At 39.3% G+C, this 22,791-nt stretch overlaps 1 protein-coding gene across 2 annotated transcripts in view; it reads right to left on the reverse strand.

The window, feature by feature from the left end:
- The window catches only part of vps50 (VPS50 EARP/GARPII complex subunit), a 101,996-nt gene that overhangs the window by 20,267 nt on the left and 58,938 nt on the right, over positions 1-22,791 (reverse strand). Inside the window, exons 16-23 of one of the 2 annotated variants that reach the window (XM_008421739.3) lie at positions 22,364-22,462; positions 21,182-21,272; positions 19,448-19,633; positions 18,473-18,591; positions 16,981-17,087; positions 15,804-15,925; positions 10,719-10,796; positions 10,194-10,274 (exon numbers count right to left, since the gene is read on the reverse strand). In XM_008421739.3, the coding sequence (XP_008419961.2) occupies positions 10,194-10,274; positions 10,719-10,796; positions 15,804-15,925; positions 16,981-17,087; positions 18,473-18,591; positions 19,448-19,633; positions 21,182-21,272; positions 22,364-22,462 (883 nt within the window). The remainder of the gene's footprint in view (positions 1-10,193; positions 10,275-10,718; positions 10,797-15,803; positions 15,926-16,980; positions 17,088-18,472; positions 18,592-19,447; positions 19,634-21,181; positions 21,273-22,363; positions 22,463-22,791) is intronic. The other variant, XM_008421740.3, reaches the window with a different exon arrangement.

Consider the following 22,791-nt stretch of genomic DNA (forward strand, 5'->3'; position numbering starts at 1 on the left):
AGGCACCGAGCGGTAATGTTTTTCAGGTGTTGCTCTGTCACCGTCTCCCTGTGAACAGAATTAAGGGTCTTTGACAGAGAGTTGCTGTTTTCACACAGTTTGGTTCAAAATTCTCAACACGTTGTCTGGCACAGGTCACAGGTGCCTGCAGCCAAGTCCCCTGTCTGGGTCTTCTTCCACATTTATACCTTCAAAATGCGTAGAGTATTTTGTTTAATACACTTTTTAAAAAATAACAATTGAATGGAGTTTCCAAGTGTGACTGACCTTTACCAGGGTCACATATAGAGCCAACTCTCATCACGCAGCCTGCCGCTGGCTCGTATTTCTCATTACACAAAATGGTCTTTACACAGGAAACGGCATCGAAAAACATATAAAACACACATTTTTCAGTGTGTGATCAATTATTCACAAGAAGGCTTAATATACTGGCACTGGGAACATGCTGATATTCATTGAGGTTTATTATTAGGGACAGAATATACTCCACTAGCTAATTAGTCGATTCAGTCCCTGTTTAGGCATCTTCTGAAACATATACCTCTAATCAAAGGGCTATTAGATAAAATGTGACCTTAATTTCTGTCATTTATGCACAAAAATTTCTAAAGATTTTTAAAATCATTTCATGATTCCCATTTCCTTAATTTTTCCACAAAAAAGCAGCACGTCCTCTTCAAAGCTTCATGAAGTAAAAATAAAACAACAAGGTGACATTATAATCAGCAATTGACATCAAAACAATTTATTTTCTGACTTTGATCAGTCCTAAATTGTACCTGCCATTGTTTTGTTTTTTTAAAGACTTGAAGAGCTGAAATTATCTTCTTTTGCCAAATAAGCTTAACAACCTTTTAAAAAAATAAGTATACTGCTATCATTTAAAACCCAACAAATGTTTTACTGAGGTCTTCTGTTCCAACAAGAGGATATGAATAAAAATAAATCTGCAACAGCAATATAGTCATTTCAGGCAATCTCTGCAATTGACTGCAATTATTGCTCTGATTCACTTTCTTTGAAGCTGACTAATCACTGCAAAGGTTTTGGGAACATTTTTTCTTGCTAAATCCTGTGAGACTTGATGCCATCCATCAGTTTAGAGACAACAAGCTGCTTAAATGTTTGCCTTTGAGAACCACAGTATTCTGAGCCAAATGCGATTTTCCCCATGCAGACCAGCAGCTTTAATAAAAGTCTCAAAGCTTCAAATACTAAGATCTTGCCTAGCTGTAAAGTTAGGAAACTAAGATTCAGAGAAAACGTGACTGAAAACTCACAAAAGGATCTTAAAAGAGATAAAGCAACATTTTAAATTAAAGAAAAAAACCTGGGTATTTCTTGATAATGATCTGTCCCTAGAGTTTTCTTTGAGAGAGATAGATCAAAGGGACAGGGCTGGAATATTTATCCAGCTGAGGAAGAATTCTTAATAAAGATAAGTTAAGACAAATGACTGTGTGTGTGTGTGTGTGTGTGTGTGTGTGTGTGTGTGTGTGTGTGTGTGTGTGTGTGTGTGTGTGTGTGTGTGTGCGTGTGTGTGTGTGTGTGTGTGTGAGACCATAGTTTTGTAACTTTGGTCTAATGGGATCTCTTCGCAGCTAAAGAAAAACCACATGGGACGTGTAATTCCTGTCACGGAGCACCATGGGGGACAAGTGGCACCAAAGCTCTGAATTGATCAGGAATAACATTTCTTTTCAGGCAAAGAAAAAATGTTGCCGCTGCCCAGAGAAAAACACGAGCAGATTTGATATTTCTCATTCTATTATTTGTTTTTTATTGCAGAGAAAAATGCATTGAAGTATTGAACAAACCTATGGTTATAAAGCATAAAACATCTTCAGAAACCCTAAACAAGGAGCATTATAAATGCAGCTTATGTTTGGAGCCTCAGCACACGACACACAGCTAAGACAAAACGCACTCGGCTCTGGTTTGTCGTTTTCAGCTTTAAGTCGAGAAATAAACAGGGTTCATTTAGAGGAAATAGAACAATAAATAAAGCAATAATTTCAATCCCACTAGATGCTCCAAAGACAATATTGATAATCTGCGGAACCCGGTAATATTTTTAAAATATTAAAAAGACTGATAATTTGACAGATTCGGGGAACCTGCGCGGCGCAGCATTTCGTAAGTCCGCTTTTAAAGACTTCGTCATGCTGGGAGCTGAAAAGTTTTGTCTGACTGCAAGTGCCTCAGTCTTTCATGACTGACTGCTCAAATCTGCTCTATAGAAATCTATATCCAAAGTCAAATGGACCGGCTGCAAGGCAATTACTGTCAAGTGGTTCCTATTGCGACTCTTTGTCACTCTAATACTTGAAATTTGCCTCTTATTAGATAAATGTCACAAGGAATTAGACCCCTCGTTTATTTTGCGCAACGTCGGCTGCCTCTCTTAGCTTATCTCGGGTAACTTTCTCTTCCCGCTGCTGTTGGTTCTTTCACCTTCTCTGGGATGACAAACAACCAAAACACAGAGACAAAAGCTTCCCCTCGAGGCACATGGGATGAAACAACTAAACAGGGATAAATCAACATGACGTGTATTGAGCCGTGGCGGGGAATAAACAGAATGTAGAATACATGTGAAACGATTTAAACCGAAGCGCGATTCCTCAGAGTGTGTCGCAACGTTATGTGTGAGGATCGAAGGCGAAGAGGGAAAGCTGAGTTAAATCCCCCAGCGGGATAAACTGTGTCCAGGTCAGACTCACAGATAAGGAGTTTGACTGAGAAAGTGTCCCGGCTCCTTTGAGTCAACAACAAAGCGCGAGGCATGAAGATTTCCCGTCAGGTACTGGAAAAACACATGGACACTTGGCTCTTAATTATGACACGTAATTCCTGACCAAAATGGTCCTCTCTGGAATAAAAGACACACACTGACACGTTTCCAAAAGAAGCAAATATTTTCAAGTAAGACTTAGTTTGAAATTTAAGGGAGGTTTCAAAAGAATTTGCGGTGAATATTTCCAAAGAACAGAAAACAGTCTACAGGTGGAAAGCAATAAAAACAATCGTCCAGATTTGGCCGTCAAGCAACTTTACTCTGAAGTTTAAGGGATGCGAGATGCTAAAGGAAGTCTCCAAAACACTAGAATATCATCGGACCGTCAGCAGGCTGTTGATATTGTTGGTACTGAAGTGTGTACTTCTGCAAGTGAAAGAGTCAAAACTGAAAAATGTGAAAGTAGGAAACAGGAAGTCAAGCCAAAAGTCTGACAGAGAAAATCTAGGTGAACAAAATTTTTTTTTTTTTTTGGAAAGATGAAACTGATATTATTTGGTTTAAGACAATATACAATGAAAGAAAACTCACAAATAATAATAAAGCTTGAAGTGTCATGGTTTGGGTGTGGTTTACTGAAACAGGACATGACCAGTTTAATATTATATAATCCACCGTGAATTATTGATGTGGTGCTTAAAGAACATTTGAGTATTTCCAGCTAATGAGATTTTCCACTGAGCTTTTGCTGTTGAAGAAAAAAAAAGAAGAAAAGAACTACAATCACGTAATTTCTCCTTTCGAAGTCACAAATATAGCAACATAATCACACAGATGGGCCCAATAGTTTGCCAGAGAGCAGATGGATCTTTCCTAAATTGAGATGTCAATTACCAAGACAGACTATGGTGCCAGCTCTTCAGGAAATGAGTTTAATCATATTGGATAATGCAAAAAATTGTGAGATAAAAGTCTTAAGAGAACATTCAATGAGCAGTGTGTGTATGTGTGTGTGTGTGTGCGCGCGCGTATGTGTGTATGTTGCCTGCATCCACCCCAGTATAACAAACCCCAACTACACCACTGTCAGACAGACAGAATTCAAATTCGCTCCAACCAACGTTCCAATTTGTCTGCCGAAGTTCAGATTGTATCAATCTGTGTTCCTTTTCTCGCCTGTCAGTGTGACTTTTTTTGTGTGCATCTCTGCCTGAATCTGAGCTGCCAGAATACTGATGCCAACACAGAAATCATCAGACTTGTTGCTACCATTTCAGTGCCAAGCTGGGAGAATGGGGAGTGGGGGGAACTGCACTGAGAAGTTACATTCCCACGAGCAATCAGACGAACGCATGGAGTCGGCTCATCAGACTTAACTTCAGATACCGCAGAACTAAAATTAAATGCAATCTCGAGCCATATGATCCTATCTTCCGCCCTGGCCTGATGGCGAAGCGTGGAAATAAACGCCTCATTGTGCTTTCAGTCACAAGCACCACCAAATTTTGGACCAGCACAAGAAGATGCTTGTGTAGAGAGTTAAAAGGCATGAAATCACTGGGCACACAGCTGTGGAAGAGGTAGCGATAAGACAAAAGATAAGATCGAAAGAGAATGAAAAGATGGGGAAAAGATGCTGAAACAAGGAGGAGGAATGAAACGGTGAATACGTCTAATCCGAGAGAACCGAGAAAGAAGTAGAAGGTCGGTGAACCCGAGGTGACTTCTGTTATCGACTCCCTCCGAACGCGAGCCTTTGTCAGCTCTCTTCATGACGCCGCCTGCAGCAGCGGCAGCAGCAGCAGCAGCTCTCAGAAGCTGTCATGGCTGAACTTTCTGGCAGTGTCAGTGTGACCACAGATGGGTTTCACTGCATTACTCAAACACATCGTGGTCAGAGAACACGTCCTCGAGGAACATCACAGGACAGTTGGGAAAACTCGGCAAGTAAAGAAGTTGATCTTCTGACAGACGACGGCTTCATCTCAAGGCTTCACACTTCTAGGTCCAGTGCTTTCCACAATTATTGGCTAATTTTGAGTAAAAAAAAAAAAAAAAAGAATAAATAAAAATGCATGGCACTCGCCCTGAATTCTTATTGCAAAATTTCGGGGAAAAAATAATAATAAGAGGGGAAAAACAACAAAAATAGAAATCTATATAATATATTTAGTAATCACACACCATTTAACTCTAGACTAGGCACGTAATGCTTTTCTCCCACATATTCAGCATGTTTCATGGGGAAAAGCATCATTTCTCATTTCTGTTTTGTCCTTTAACCGACGGATACGTTTTCAAGTTAGAGTCCCAGCAGAGTTCAGCAAGCTGCACATGTGATGATTCGAAAGAAAAAAAAAAAGCCTTTTTCTGACTTGCCTTGCGAACAACTAACGTACAGAGACTCGGTGGCCCCTTTTTGCTGCAGTTCTCCAACAGAGAGTTTTTATCTCCCCTACCATCTTCTTTGCTATTTATCCTGAGGTAGCAGGATGAACATTAGTCCTCTTTCCCTTTTGGAAGATTGGCTAAGAGAAATGGGTCGCCGTTACACAACATTCAGAGAAACAGTATCAAAGATTGCTAATTAAAAGTACAGAGACCCACTGATAAACTTAAAATAATTGTGGAATGGATTGACTAAGTGAAAAAAAACAATACTCAAGCAATTCAAAGTCGAAAACAGAAGTGGAGCGCACGGTTGTTAGATAACACAACACACCAGAAGTTTCTCCCAGTCCTCCTAAAGTTGTCCAAACAATCTACAGGAAATAATCAAAGTTCAAAGAGAGAAAATTTGAAATTAAAGTCTCAAACTCAGACAATCAAAAGGTTCTGGGAAGGTAATTATGAAGACAGCAGGCAGAGGAGAAAGCGAGCACGTAAACTAAGAAATGCTTCGGGTTTTTTTTGTTCTCTGTGGACAGCCCGGTTTAAACTGTAGCTACTCTGTACCCGAGACCAGATGAGATGAAATGTCACTCATGTTCATCTGGGACTCCCGACTCATTACCAGCACATCGGCTCTGGAATCGAAGAGTCACAACGGCGAACCGGGGAAACAAAGCCGCACGGATTCGGGCGGCTCAACCGGCGTGCAGCGCGCAATTAACTCTATAATGTGTTTACAAATGAGGTCTACCTAGTCGCAATCTCCAGTGTGTGATGGTGAGTTATTTGTATGCAGGTGCAGGAGCCTCTGCGTGAATACACGACTGCCGAGTGAAAATTACAACAGCAAGATTATGTTTGGAATGAGAAGAAGAAAAAAAGAGTGGAATGTTGTTATGGAAAAGAAGCGCCTTTTCAGCATCAAATCCTTTATTCAGAGGAGTTACAGCAGTTTTGCATGTGAAATAAGACAGGCTAAAAGCAGTTTGCTAATGCATTAGAGAGAAAGGACAGGTGTGGTTACAAAGCCTGACTGTGTCCTTCCTCTGAGGAGGATTTCAAAAAGCTCCTAATCAGGCACAAAGTGATATGATAATGCTCATCTGAAATGCGTGCTGGCAGCCGTACGACTTAGGTTTTAGCGCCAGAGAGAGCCCTCTCACAGAAACTCAAACATGTCTCGGTGCATTACGCTCCTCTCCTCTCTGCATCTGTCCGTCCGTCCATCCATCCATCCATCCATCCATCCATCCATCCATCCATCCATCCATCCATCCATCCATCCATCCATCCGAGTCCATTTGATGGGTTGAGCAGTTCAGAGGGTTCCCGTATTCTCTAAAGATGGGTGCATTTCAGCTTCAGCTTGTCTGTCATCTGAAAATGGCTCATAATCTACCCTGAAAATTACACAGGTGTAAATGGCCCCCTGATGAGAGAGAGCACATGTTGCTTGTTAAAGGAGAAAAAAAGCTTTTTAAAGTTCTCTGAACTTATTTGGTATTTTTAACGTGTGCTTGTTCTCTTTCGCAGCCAAGATACCAGCTGTTGATTATTAGGTAGCCAGCACCGGGCAGCAAAATGAAACTAATTTATGGAGAGAAATAAATCATGCAAAGTCGTCCTTTGAATGATGTGTGGATAAAAGCTGTGGAAATTCAAATATTATCTGATGCTTTGACAGAACGATTTCCAGATGCTTCTGATGCGGTTTGGTATTTATGCCTGTGTTTGCAGGTGTGGCTCAATAAATCAGAATGTCACCAAAAAAGTGAATTAATACAGCGTCATTTATACACAGATATAATTACAATTTTTTTATTATTATTTTAAGGATTATGGCCTACTACAGCAAAATCACAAACAAATATTCAGTTTTTCAGCAAATTCCACTATAAATATAACACAAATAAAAACAAGATTTTAAATCCAGAAATTGTATGTTATAGGCTCGTTCGTGATTTAACAATCATGGGGAAGAACGCTCATATAACTGTCCAGCAGAGAATAGATGGTTATCAACAAGTGCCATTGCTATTTATGGCTCTCTCCAAACCTTTAATTTGAAAGTCAAGTGGAAGGAAAAAGTGCGCTTCAAAATATGTAGGATAGTGGATAGTGGAATAAGAGTGTGATTTAAAGAACGTTTAAGATTCACAAGTCATGAACTGCAGCTGGAGTCGGTGCTGGAAGAGCCACCATTCACAGATGTATCCAGGACTTTCATCACATCAGACACTTCTGAACCACAGACATCTGGGAGCAAAAACGAGTGGACTGTTGCTAAGTGGTCTTATGTCTTCTTTTCGTTTTAAAGTACATTTTTTCATTTCAATTTGAAATTGCAGTAAAACACATTCTGGAGGAAAAGAAGAGAAACAGATTAGCTGAATCTTAAAGCCAGTTGGAATTCCTTCGCGGAGCTAAAGGCTGATCATCTCGATCCCACACTGCAACAATGTGGTAATTCATGCAAAATGAGCCCCAATCAAGTAATGAGTTCAAACACTGCACAGTACGTGACCGTGCTTTTTATTAGGAGAACATTTCTATACATGTTTTTCCTCATTCTTTTAGCAAAATGTAGCTTTCTTTTTTTCATCATCAGTAAGCCATGATCATCAAATTTATTTGATGAAAAACAAACATCTGAATATATATCTAGATGTGGTTAACTGATTTTAAATTCTCAAATAAATCAACTTTTTGATTCTACGGCTACAGTCCACTGATATATTCAGACTTCAGAGCATCCCGTCTTCTATAGCCGTAAAAGTGAGGTTTGCAGTTTTGCTTAGATGGGGCGGTTTTTTTTGATAGAGGAGGGAAACTCTAAGAAATAAAAAGGAAGCTTCTTCTGTTCTACTCCACTGAGTTGCAGAGGAAAATAATAACGATTTTGTGCCACACTGAGAAGTCTGCTCCTCGGTGAGTTGCTTGTTGAAAATTGTGTGACCTCCCCCACATCGAGTCTGCAAGACGCCACGCTGGAGCAAACAAAAAGAGGAAAAGGAGGGGAAAAAAAAGCTTCCATAAAGCTATCATTTATCAGTTTCTCACCCAACAGCGTCATGGAATACGGGAATGCAACCCAAGAGATGCTCATGCCTCCAGGCTCTAACACTGTGGAAGCTGAAGGCAGATTAGTTGGCAAAAAAACAAAACACCAAGAGGCAAAGGTGAAAACCCTTGAAAATAATAATTTAAAAAAAGTTACACTACTTATTTGCAATTGTTTCTTACAAATTTCACTGCACCATAAGCTGATGAGCCTCTTCCCTGACCAGAGCTCCCTGCATGCCAGCCTTTATTGGCTCTGTTTGTGACGGTGCCTGCAGCTGCAGTAGCTTAAGCTCTCAGCAGCCGTTAGAGCCGAACTGGCAGTGTTAGTGCGAACACAGAAGAGTTTCACTGCATTACTCAGACATAACATGGTCAGAGAATCTGTCCTGAAGCAACATCAGAGGAGAGATTGAAAGCTTTGCAAGCACTGACTTTAATCAATGGACAAATCATAACTTTTAACGGAGAGACGACTGACTAAGGCAAATGCCTCTGTGGTGTTTTTCCTCCAAGACACATATGGATTGCAAGTTAATTTATTTCAAAAGGTCGATTCCGTCTTCAAACTGTCTTTGGATATTCATAGAGCTGTTGACCACCAGAAACTGACAAACCTTAAGTCCACTGATATATTCAGACTTCAGAGCATCCTGTCCAATGTGTTAAGGATGAGAAACGCTTAGTATCCAATGAGTCGGAAACTAGACACCTTTTAAAACCAACAACCTATATGCGGGTATTAAACATACTTTTCAGGAAGCCCACATATCATTTTTCCAATTGGTAGTGTTCTGAAGTATTCTCAACTTAAACGTTGTGTTTTCATTTGCTGTAAGCAGAAAATCATAATAATTAAAAGAAATAAGGGCTTGAAAACATCAGACTACGTTTTATTGATCTATAAACATGTTTTACTTAGTTAATGAAGGTACTGATATAAATGATATTTTCAATAATATTCTAATTAACTGAAATGCACCTCTTTATACTGTTAAAAGTTAACCATTAAGCCCTTTAATGGCTTAATGGTTAACATTAACCATTAAGCCATAATGGTTCACTTTTAACAGTTAGATTAAGTTTAACATTAACATGGTTAATGTTAATGGTTACCATTAACCATTAACGGTTAATGGTTAATGTTAACACTTAGTGGTTAACATTAACCATTGATGATTTTTATTAGTTTTTTAAATAATAATATATCACATGTAACTTTAAGACATAAAAAATAGTATTTCTATAGACATTTAATGGAAAACTTCTATTCACAATATGACAAAATGACAAAAAATTACAACGTGCCTCCTACTTTCACAAAAGAAGCATTAGCAGCTATAGGATAAGTGAGCTCTTATCCATAATAAGAACTCACTTATTGCCTGATGTGTATAGCAGCACAAGTTAATGCTGTTTACAATGTAATAAATATGCAGCCACTCACAACATTAACTCAGTTTGACTAATTTAACTAAAACTAAACAAGCAAATCGCTAGCCAACATAACATTCAGAATGCTGACTTAGTGAGCAATGACACCTAGAAGTGGTCGAAATCAATCTGAGAAGAGAACATTTTTGAAGACTAACAGCTGAACTTAGATTAAGTTTTTCTATGAAGCATTACAGAAGCAGAGAACCCTAATGGACTAACACAACCCCCGCCTCTGAATAAAGAGAGGGAGCATGTCCATGTCTAAAAGGGACGAGGTGATGGATGTCCAGATAATGATGACCCGTAATGCTTTTTTGTGGTGACACTGGCGTAACAGTAATGTCGCGTACAGAAATGGCCAAAATGGATAAAGTGGATGGAAAAGATCTAAAGGTAGAAGCATAAAGAGGAAAGACGAGTGCAGGTATAGAGAATATAGCTGGCGAGAGCATGGAGTGTCAGAAGGGAGATGAGTTAACAAGCACTGGTAAAAGCGAATGAGGGAGGAAGACAATAAGCAGAGTGGGGAAAAAAAGTGAGGTGGAGCAGACAGGAGCTGTCCTACCATGTCAATGAGACTCTCCTGGATCCGGTTCAGTGTGGTTCTCAGTCGGCTGCTGATGAGGCCCAGACCCGATGACTCATACTGTGGAAGGCACACAGAAATACACACACGATGAGGGCACAATGCACAGACACCTCACTGTACAGGAACACACACAAACTGCAATAGCTGCTTTCTTCTCGTGTCAACAGGGACTAGGGGGTTGCCGCCGTCTGCCTCAAACTGACTCTAATCCCTAAAGATGGAGGAGCGACTGTGAAGGGCAGACAACAAAACCAAACAATCGTAGAATTGACAGCCCGGAGAAAATAGTCGTATGGAGAGGGTAAAAGCACTGCAAACTCAACAACAGAAGTCTGCTCAATTGGTGTTGAGGTGCGTTGAGGTGTCAGGGGGAAGGAGGGGGGGAGAAAGCAAGTCACACACATTCGAGGAGGCTCAAGCAACACATGCTAGCTAGCATTCTGGTTAACAAGCTACCGCAGCGCATACATTAGTCATTATATGTCAGGATGGAATGCTTACCAAGCAGGCAGGGCCCACCACCCTGGCTGGGACTGCCTCTCTGCCACTATAGGTGGGCAGAGATGGGCTTGGGACGGGCTATGGATGTGGTCGAACAGGCAGCAGAAAGGAAAAAAAAACAAAAACGAGAAGCAAAAGCACAAAAAACTTTAAAAGCAACACTGAGGAAATATTGCAACAAGACTGAAAAAAAAAGCCAAACAAACAGAAGCAGATTAATGGAGGTAATGAGAGAAATAAATTGCACACCAGTACTGCCTCACATTTAAACAGTCTTTTAATTTAGGAGGCAACAAAACTCAGCCGAAACGAATTGGAAACTGCTAATGAGGAATCGGGCCATACAGTTGCTTCCTAAATCAAAAGACTGCTGTGAAAGTTTGACTAACTGTTGCTTGCGTATCTCACAGCTCAGTAAATAATTAGGTTTGAACAGAAAACGTGCTAAGTAAAGGTTCAATTTAGCATAGGTTTCATTGATCTTAAAACACCAAAAAATGTTGATGAAGCCCCACCTACGTCCAAAATCAGCCGTAATGTCCATTGTTATGACAGGATCTTAACCACCTCAACACTTGGTGGCACCGAACCAATGATGACTTTTTTATTCCTTGGCTCATATAATCTTGGAATCCTACCACTAATCTGGCTGCATCTAAAAAGGTCCATCAATGATGGTAAGAAGATATCCCCAAGCAGATTTATTCAGCAGGGGAGAAAAACTACGACATGATGGCCAAAAACTCATTTTTGCATTCCCCTTGAAATTAGGTTTGACTATATTTGTCATGATCGAGTGACATTAAAATGATCGTGTAGGGCCTGGAGGCTGGAGGGCAGTCATAAACCAATGTAAAGAGAAGATTGAGCGGAAGAAGACGGTCTCGGTTGCAAGTGTGAGATGATTTGACAAACTGCACGTTTGGAGCTTACATGACACTCTGGTTGTAAAATGAATAATAAAGTCCCAAGTTTTTACGGATAGGAATTTGAGCAATTTCCAAGACGTGCAGAACAGATAATCATGCGTGCGTCACGAACCGAAGGAGAAAAAAAAGAACCTTTTTTTATGCATAATAGCTCATTTTTCAGAGAAACTATTTTTTTCGACTGAAGTGTGTGGCATTTCATGATCTATTCTTTCCTTTCTTCCTGTTCCAGTGTTTTGGTAGACCGTCTTTCACCTCCACTTTTTCTGCTCCCATATTTCTTGCCTTCATCTTTCAGTTTGCAGCTCTATCATGGAAGTCGTTTTTGTCTTTCCTAACCCTCTACTGTCTTTTTCCAGAGAAGACGTATCTGATTTATCCTCATGGGGAGCAACTTTCCAGACTATTGAAACATTAATCACTTTTTTTCCCAAAAATGTGTTTGTAAATCTGCCTCTCTCAACCCCCGCAGCTGACTGACTCATTACCGTTAACAGTGATGAAGAATCTGTGAGTGAAGCACATCACACATCTTTAGCATATGTGTGACAGTGTCAAAGCGTGGTTGTTTAAACGGATAATGGAGATATTTACTCTTTTACATGGTAATGTCCGACCATTACTCTCTAAGAGGAAGAAGTCAAGCAGCTCAATCATGATTCCAGCGGCGTAAAAGAGAGCAAAAGTGTGGGTCATGGCAGCGGCATATGTGCGGGGTAAATTTCCATGAGCTCTTTAAAAATTCATAAGCACCTTAACCTTTACTGTGTGTGTGCGTGTGTGTGTGTGTGTTTCGGTGAGATTCATTAATGGAAATAGGCAGGTTCACAATATGACGCTGAACTGAAACATTATACATCCAAGTAATGCAAAACAGCTGAAATTAGAAGGGATGCCAAAAAAAGATCGGGTAACACGTGGGGTATTACTGGGAGAAGATTTTTTTGTCGAAATGAAATCAGCCATAGCAAGGGATAGTTATACTTGTTGTCAGTGTGTGATTTCCTCCTGTCAAGTAAATGTATATTATGAGTCCCAGTTATGGAGATTTATACATATAAAAACACTTTATAAGTGCTGAGAGAATACTGGAGCTAGCTAACCTTTAGATGCTAAGGAGGCTAAAGTTGACTTTCACTTCAGGGGGTTGTATTGGTGCTGCACTAAGAGGATATTTGCCAGCTTTTTATAAATCTGGACCAGGGCTGGATATTGCTAAAATCCTCACAATTCAAGTACAATTATTTGGGTCATGATTCAATTTGATTTGATATTGGTTAAAATACTTCAATACTGATTTAGTAATAAGTAGCATACAAGTAATTAACCAGAGCACCTATTAATAATTTTATCCAATACTTAATTTTCTTAACTTTTCCTGCCCATATGAATAGCTATTTTTTAACAATAAAATATTTCAGAATATTATAGTGCAGCATAGTAAGATTTGTACTTAAATTGAAGTACAAAATTTAAAAGTTACTGTACTGAATAAAACTGAAGTGTATGTAAACATAATATTTTTTTTCTTGTCAAAACAGATAATACACATCATTTAGCTTTGAGCAGGACACATCTCATTACATTCCAGCACATTTGAACAATACTGCCATTCTGGTGAGGCAGAATGGCAGTCGACCTAATCAAGTCACAGGTTTTCCAATCAGCATTGATTTGGAAAATAATTAATTGGAAAACACTCGATTTTGTTGCCCACACAAAATCAGATGGAGATGATAAAGTGGATTATTATCTCCACTTTGGATTCTGAATAAATCAAACTCGAGTGGATAGTTTTATTCTGAGAAAAAGTGTTTAAATGCAGTTTAAGATCCCTGTGGGGTGTCACTCAGGAAAGGGCTGCATCTATAAATGGATGGATGATGATTGAATAATTATAACATTCTTGTTCTAGAAAAATTAGATTTTTTTTTTTTTTTTTTTTGAATTTGGATTACTTTAATTAAGCGACAATAAAAACCATAACATACGGATCATTCATGCATGGACTGGGAAATTCTACATTAACATCAGATTGTTCAAAATGCAGTGCATAATTCACGAAACCATTATCTACAAAACAAAAACATGGATATTTTTATACTTTCCAAAAATACTGCTTAAGTCTTGTGAACCCAATATGAAGTACTGCCTCGTTTTATGAGCTGCAGGTTTCATTAAACCCCTGGTAAAATGAAAATGCACATACATTACATGGACACATAACACGGGTGAAAAAAGTGGGTTAACGACAAGTCTATCTTCAAATATTTCTGAGATTCCCTTAGCAAACTGACGCAGGCACGCACGCACGCACGCACGCACGCACGCACGCACGCACGGCAACATGCCAACAATCAGACTCAAAAAAGCCCCCAGGGCGAATACTTTATCTTTATCTTTCCCATTTGGAAGGGACAGAAGTCATTTCACCGTTATCATTACCAGTTCCCTGAGGGCAATAAAGACACAAATTTTTGCCTTCTTCCATTCTTTGTGAGGAACAGTAAAACAGACAAAGCTTTTTCCATTCAGTGAAGAACTGAGCTCGCTACAGTTAAACCTATCGCTCGGCTGAAACGTATACTGAAATAAACGGCAAAAAGGAAACACAGGAGCAGTTGTTACTCAGTGAGTTACTGGAGATCATCCAATAAGAATAAAGAATCTCTAGAGGTAATATATACAATTTTATACTATATTTTTTTAAAATTTACAAAAGAAAACATTATAACAGAAAAAAACCCTCAAATGTACACAAAGAAAAACAGTGTAAATATGTACGTTTATGCAGACTACACACATTACAACACATATGTATATATATATAAATATAGAAAAGAAGTTTGAGGGAATCCTAATTTGGTTTTAAAAATAGTTGTGTCATTTTGTGTCTTAAAGATAAATTAGCCAATTGTAGTCTAATAAAAATTATAAATTTCTCAGAGAATAAAAAAAAAATACAATGGACAACAGAGGGAGAAAATATTTTATACAAAAATATTAGTCTACTGTAAAAGTATGTTCATGTACTGCACAAAATATGCACTCAAGAATTGGCTGAGGCTCCTTTTGCATAATTTGTTGAATCAATGTGGCGCTTAGCCTGCGGCTCTGCTTAGATATTAAAGAAGTCCGGGTTGCTTTTACAGTGGCCTTCATCTCGTATGTATTGTTGGGTCAGGTGTTGGTCTCTCTCGTCTTCTATTAGGCTATGAGAAAGCCTAAAGAAAGGTTCTCTCCAAATCACCACTAACTGTGGAAACTTCACACTGTACCTGAGGTAAAAAGATTACCTGTCTCTTTAGTCTTTCTGTAACTACTAGTACAGTTTGTTTTCTTCTTTGGGTGTGCAAGTTGCTTCATACATCGTCTCTTCTTAAGGACTGTTTTAGCACAAGTAAGATTATATAGTAGTGTTCTGTGTCAGTGATTTATGAATATTCCCCAAACAGCTTTGCTGCATATTCCATTTCCTCTACCCAGGGTTCCCCCCAGAAAACCTGCTAAGCCCAGTGGTCGGGGCGTCGAGGAGGTCGACCGGCGGTCCACCACGTTTTTGTATTAAGAGATGTTAAGTTGACAGGAAATGTAAAAGTATTACTGTGTAATTATGTTATGGTAAAATATCCCCAGTGAAATGCTATTTAAATCCACAACTAGTCTAAAAATAAATTTGCACTTCTGTTTAATCCAAAGTAAGTCAGCGGCTCCATCAGGCCCCCAAGGGATTCAGGGGCCCCATAAACACTAATAACACTAATATAAACAAGTGTTACATAAATGTTAACACTTGTTTATTGAAATTATCAATGCTGTTAAAAAAAAATGTAACAAATTATTTGTAAAATATGTAGATGTAGGTATAAACACAGCAAATGCAAATTTTACTAAGTTGTATGAATGCAACAACGTAATTTTTTAAATTTTTTTAAACTGAAAATTACAATGCTGAGCTTTGAAACTTCGCATAGTTACTTTAATTAAAAGGTCGAAAATAAACATCCCCTTTGGATGCGCTAAACCAAATTATAGCTACAAACTAACACACATCTAGATTACAGACGTCAAGAATGAACTTATTTTGATATATAAATCACCAAAAAAATAACATTGATAAAAAAAACTATGAGCAATGAGAGCAATAAGACTTTACCATGTCATTGCGTCCAAAGAAGGTATATACAGCATAAAGGTAGTAGTCGAAGAGCTGCGATACGCAGTGGATGACATCAAAGGCAATCGGTTTCAGGATGTTCATCATCTGCATGTACTTTCCTGAATAGAGAGAATGCAAAGGAAGAGTTACTTCACATACTTTGATAATCTGAATCAAGAGTGCATCTCTGACTGTGTCCCAGGTTGTTTGGCATCATTGAGGCATGAGCATTTTTTTAAAGCAAATACTGATTTACAGGCAACAAAAGGTTCAAACTTTAAGTAGATGTTTTGGGACATTAGAAATAATAAAACACAGTAAGTTAATTTTAAGGGAGCTACATTATTTAGAGAAGAACTTAAATGACTACGTCCTGCATTTCCACACAAATGGCAAGGACTTAATTTAGCAGAAAGGTAATAAAGGCTATAAATACAGAGGAATGGAAGTGTAACAAGGTTTTCTACCGAGTAAAAACTGATGAGGGGAAGAGAGAAGAAGAAATAAGCTCAATCTTGCTCCCTCTGCCTCTGAGACAGAACTATTTCGCAAGCTCATTTATTACAGACTTTCTCTTGAATTCGTTCTGAGAGCTTCGGTTCAACCTGATTCCATCATAGCTCTGCATAGTATATTGGGAATGACTTCAAGTTTTTTCTAGTCTGCTAAAAAGTCAGTATAACTATTCCAGCGAAGTAAACAATAAAGTGGTAGAAGTAAGTTTTCAGATTTTTATTTATTTGTTGCTCTTCATGCACAAGAAAATTGAATCGACCTAAATTCACTTCGTAACAGTTCTGAGATCACTGCCTTCTACTTCTGATTTGTCCATAAAAATCCTTCCACCTCAACCAAGATCACATTTTACCAACCAGGGTGCGCAGATGTCTTTAAAGTGTCATCACAAAAACATGCGAGCAACATCTTGTGAAAAAAAAAGAAAAAAACGCCAAAGCTCACGGTAGAGGCTAACCGTTATTCGAGCAGCTTAGTCACACAGACACAGCGCGTGTCAATCGGCAATGATTTGCTTAATTGATGAATAAACTGAAATCTCAGCGGGCGGGAGGGAACACGCGCTGCAGCTGAGTCTGAGCTCCTCAGGAGGATATAAGATTACATGGGAAAAAAAAAGAAAAAAAAAAGGGCATTGGTGTGTACGTGCAGCACCTACCAACAAGCCGGATGACGTTGAGGGTAGTGTTGGTGAGAATCGGCGCGCAGGCTTTGCTCAGGTTGTAATCGGACTTTTTCTTGCTTCTTATGGTCTCCCGGGACACACTGAGCCACGCAGAAAAGGGAAAGCGAGAGAAAGCAAGGAGGAAACCATGAGAAAGTAATTCACGTTAATATCACTAATCTTTGGAAATGATTGGCTGGTGCGGGTCAAAGTCCTATAATTGATCTATCAGCACCCATTACACATGGCAAGAGATACAGCTGGAGCCTGCTGCTGGGAAAAGCTTTGAACTGATGATCCTGGAGCTCCACATCCCTGACACCAAGCTCAATGAGCCAAATTAGCCAGAAGTCATTACCTTGGCTGCTGTCGTTGCCCGGAAATGTCATATACCTGCGTGTGGTCACGCAATCCATTCGATGATCAACCATCAGCAAGTATTGCTTTCATTAATAACAATGAACATTTTAGTAAGCATTTTGTGTAAATGAAGATGGAATTTCAATGGTTTCGCTCTCTAAAACCCCTGCAATGTCAGCAAGTCGCGGCAAATTTAGGCAACTTAATTTGCATGTGACTAATACACAGGAAATACTAAAATGTTGCGTATTTTTTTACTACAACATATGGGGCGTTTGGGATTTTTGATTACGTTAAATTAATAAAATAAATACGATAAGTTGCTGCTTTTCCCCCAGCAAAGAGCTCTGTACGTGTGATCCGAATGCTTCGACTGGTGTTGATTCTTCTACCTCTGAAACCAAAAATATGATAACATTCTGTTCTCGTCGACTTGGTTTGGTGGTTCTTGCAGCTGTGTCAACTTGTTCTTCTGCGCGGTATCTGACAACCATTATATACAAACGCTGCAGTCGGACGAATCTGTAAAGAATTTCCGAGAGTTCTGCAGCCAAGTTCTTGAGAAGAATGAAAAGTCCTGGCCGGAAAAGAAATTTGTTCTTGTTCTAGTGGAGCATGTATGTATGAGCTTGTGTCGAGAAGGCCTAAGCTGAAGGTGGTATTTGTGCAGGTGACAGACCCATTTAAATTCATCACATCCTGAAAACAGAAATAAAACGTAGAAACAAAATAAAAGAACATCCAGAGCTGCAATTGATTAATTGTACCTTTAAAGTTAAATAGGCCTCTAAATATATATATTCACCAGTATTAAATGCTGACTCATCCTTTAATAGAATAGAGCCGTCACTTAGGAGGCAGTAGCAAGAAAAAGGAAAATTCGCTTTTGAAAGTTTTTTGGCAGTAAAGCAGGGTTACGCAGAGGTGAACTAAACTGACTGCTGAAGGGGTAAAAAAAAAAAAAAACAGGAATAATTTCACACTCTTAGGAACATCTTCAGAGAAACATTTAAGGACAGATCAGCGTGTGCTTCTGTGATTTGTGAATCTCTACACACACTTGAAACGGCCTGGCCTGCGTGTCAGTTTGACGTGTGGCGCTGTAACAAGGCCACAGGGATCTTACCTCTTCAGAGGGGCGTCGCCCGTCTGCTCGTCGACGTAGTCTTGCTTGAGCTCATCCGCGACGTCGCTGTCACTGTCGTAGTCCTGATAGACGCTCTTCTCCAGCTCGTCCGATTCGTACTGGAGAACGTTTAGAAGGGATAAAAAGATCAGAGACGATTAAAATCAGGTTCAAGCACATGGAGAAAATGTCAGGAAAAACAAACTAAAACTCACTTGAAATATTCAATAATGCCTCAGATCAAAATTCAAAGAAACGCTTCCTAAAACGGGATGATGTTTTGCTTTCTTAAAAAGGATTTTCAGAGAAAAATCGCTCTGAATGATTTAAATATGTTACGAAACAAATGGAGACGGCTGTATGACTAAGGCACCAAATCAGGAAAATAAACCCATAAAACATGACATTTGTGCATCAGAAAGACAAAAACGGTTGCCTTCACCAAATAAACCTAAAAGACACATTGAATTTTGTGCTTTTTACTCTTGTGTTTTTCAGGAGGAGACGTGGAAAACGGATTGCCAATAAATCTAAAAACTTGTTTTCTTAACCTTGACGGCAAAGACTCCCATTAAGTACTTCTGATAACTGGCGATGTGTCTGTGGAGGAATTCAGCACCATCGAGGGTGTTTTAACGATCGTCTGTTAGAGGTCAAAGCAAAGTATCTCAGATTTAAGTCTAGAAAACTCCAATCTTTTTTTTTCTCTTTAAACCACTCTCACTAGAGTCCCAACACCTTATCTATGCTTTGTAGCTCTTTCCAGACTAACAGATATCAGTGTCTTCATCTGCTTTTCTACAACTTCTTTAAATATATATATTTTATTTGAGATCTTATAGCATACTTCATGCTGTCAGACAGGTTCTGTTTAAGTCCTTTCTGAATTTTACAGAATTCAGAATCGGGCAAGGGTAGCTTAAAAAAAGATCAGAACTTGCAACCTTGTGACGACTCTCAACTCTGAAGCCGTACCCCGTTAGACGCGAGAACGTCCTCCGTCTCCTCTTCCTTGTGCTCAATGTGCATCTCAAAGGGGTTCCCGTCCTGATGATACTGCTGGAAAAGTGACAGCTCCTCCAGGGCCGGGCCAGCTGAGGAGGCAGCCTGTCTGCTTGGGGAAACGGAGGGAGAGCGGCACTGGCCCATGAATTTGAACTCCTGGATTAGAGAGAATGTGACAACAAAAACACAAGTTTCATCTTAACATTTGATATATGTCCAGAAAATGCTGTGCCAAACACGAAATTCTCAAACTTTTAGAAAAGGTTTACTGACAAGATATTTATTGCAGTGTGTCAAAGCAAAAGATAAATTACAACAAAAAATGTTAAACCAACAACGAGCTAAGGGACTGATAGATAATTAATTTTTTTTTAAATGTCTTTACAAGAAGTTTATTTTAGACCTGGTTAAAATTGAACCACAATTTCTAGAGCATCCATGACTGTTTGGATGCACCTTGGACACCTGGTTTGAGTGCGATGATAGCCTTGGTACTGAAAGATTTTTTTGTTACCTAGCAAACTGCTATATTACTGACACAAACTGATATCTGCACAAGTAATACACACAATTCCCTTATAAATACGGTTTGTTTCTGCGATACGAGAGAACGCAGGTTAAGGGAACAGCAGCCAAGCACATCATGCTGTGTAGTACTTTAAAGTGATGCACAGTGACCTTTGTTGACAGATACCAGGCAGGGAGGGGGCAGAGAGAGAAGGGTTGAAGAAATGCAGAGCAGGTCTCGAGGTCGAGAATCAAAACCAGGACGGCCGCGTTGAAGACAGTCGCCTCTGCCGCCTTGATGAAAATGTTTTTGCTTTTAGCTGCAACCTAATTGACAACTTACTTCAGTCAACAAGCACATGTGCAATTTGGAGATGTGCACACTTTTTTGTAGAAGAGAATCAGACGTCACAGGGAGAACAACACATACAGATTTGCATGGGACAAATAGTATATCTCTATGCAAACTAGAGAGATACTATTTGGTGCACTGAAAGAATTGGGGCAATGTGTTTAAATCACCTGGAGCACTGCCAGCCCACTGTGGGTATGTTAGCTTGTTGCCTTGGGATGACGCGAGCATGGCCTGTCCTGCTTTAAATTCTCTACTAATGAATCCACTGCAATGTAGGCATCCACATTCATAAACTATTACAAGCTTAATAGGATCTGGGTCTGTTTAAATCAGTCTGGGAACACTCATGCTACATAATGGGGAGCTTAATGTGTACTCAATGCACCCCATAGGACCAATTCAACCACTTTCTGGATGATTCCGAAAGTGGTGGAAATGGCAGTGATCGTTTATGTTCTGGCTAAATTAAGCTGAATACATCGGACATAAAGTTATCATCGTTGGTTATCATATGTGAAGGACATCTGGGTACAAGTGGACTAAATAATACATGGCTGGGCCATTCAACTTTTCACTTGTATTAACTATTGCCCAAGAGCGCGGGGAAAAAAAAAAAAGAAACAATCTGCATACCACCGGGGACGACAGCCGTTTCATGTTCATTCAGGTTACATAATGAGCACCAAGAACACTCTGCACACACACTCATTCACCCAAAGGTGCAAAATATGAAGAGATTTTGATTTTTATGCAAATTTCTAATGGTGATGGGGTGCTATATGTGAACAAAGCATGAATAAAAGTTATCTTCCTCCAGCTTTTTTTTTTTAACTATCACTTACATGGAGCTGGGCAATGTTAAAGTTGGACTTGACTGGACATAGTTCCCACGTCTCGTTTTCCAGAAACATCCTAAGCTCTTCTAGTCGTGCTCTGGACAAAAAAAAACAAACAGACATGAGCACAACAATGAATCAATAAAACATCATCTGCTAAATAGCTAACATATGATCTTTCGCAAAACTGCTCCCGTGTTCAGACGGTCCGAGATTAACTGTGTGAACATGAACAAAACCGACCAAAAGGTCACTGAAACTCAGCAGGGAAGGAGGAAAGATGTGTCGGGTCTGTAACAGGTTTTGATGTGTTAACAGCTCAAAAACAGCCACCCTGGCGTTCACCTGCCAAGTCAATATCATCTCACACTGTGTAACATGTCATCGCAGTGTTCACTTTAAACTCTGCAGGACACCTTTTATGTCTTAAGGGTGTTTGGAATATAGGAGGTGACAGAACACAGAACATGGGAAGAAAAAAAAAACACAAATTGCACGCTCAACTAAGCTTAGTGGTACGTGCACTAATTGGAAAATTTTGTACCTACTGCAGATTGAATTAAGAATTAAAAGACGATTAAACTAAGAAAGGAAATCAGCCATTTCTGTACCACTAAACACTCATATTGAACTTAATGGTCACTAAATCGCTCTCAAGTTCTCCTCATCTGTAGTGTAGACATCTGCCGCCCATGTTTCTTCACGTCCTAAACTCTTTCAATCACAAGTAGGCTTTCATGCCCAAATTATTTCCATTGCATCTCCATAAACCCTAAAATGTATTCATTATGTCTGCCTTGTGTCGCCTGATGTTTGGACGTTTCATCAATGATCCCTGACACGTAACCTTAATGCTGATCAATGTGCGTCCTCTCCGATGACAGGGCGCCGTCGGTGACTGTGAGCACATATTCATGAGGTTGGAAGGCTCTAATGTAATCAGGATGTAAAAGGGATTTTTTTTCCTCCTCATTGAGTGTTGCCATGTAATTACACATTTATTCCAAAGAGGATTATGCAAGTGATGGAGTGTATTGGAATTAGCCGATGGCTACCATTTTGCATAGGACGCTCTCTCCTGATTGAACAACTTACAGTCTTGAAGGCTTTTGCTTTTACAGTATATAAAGACCTTTTTTTCAGTTGCTAACTTTCACATTATTGAAAAAAACAATTAGTTCCTCTCACCTGTGATAGTTTTTGAAGTAGTTCACACTCTGGCGTTTGATAGACTCCTGCAGAACCTCTGACTTGCTGCCACAGAACTCCTCACCAACCTGCATCAACCTGAAAAAGCAGAATGCGATGAGGTCAGAGAAAAAAAAAAGGTAGAAAAGAAATCCCAACAAAGTTTAATCGGAGCTTAGTTATTTTGGATTCTATTGTGTTGCATTTTATTACGTAATACAACAGAATTTCATTCTGGTAAAATGTGATGCATTATTAGGGGCAAGAGTATGGAAGAACTGAAAGTTGGGGTAAATTACAGTGAGAGGGATTTTGCTACAGGGTAGTACAAACCTATTACCTATTGCCTTTGTGCCCACGTCAAAAAAGTTAATTTAATTTTATGTAAGTGTTGTGTTTAGGACACAAAAAAAATGCAGACGTATCAA

Source organism: Poecilia reticulata, chromosome 11 (genome assembly GCF_904066995.2).
Source record: "Poecilia reticulata chromosome 11, P_reticulata-male-v2, whole genome shotgun sequence".
Classification (NCBI taxonomy): Eukaryota; Metazoa; Chordata; class Actinopteri; order Cyprinodontiformes; family Poeciliidae; genus Poecilia; species Poecilia reticulata.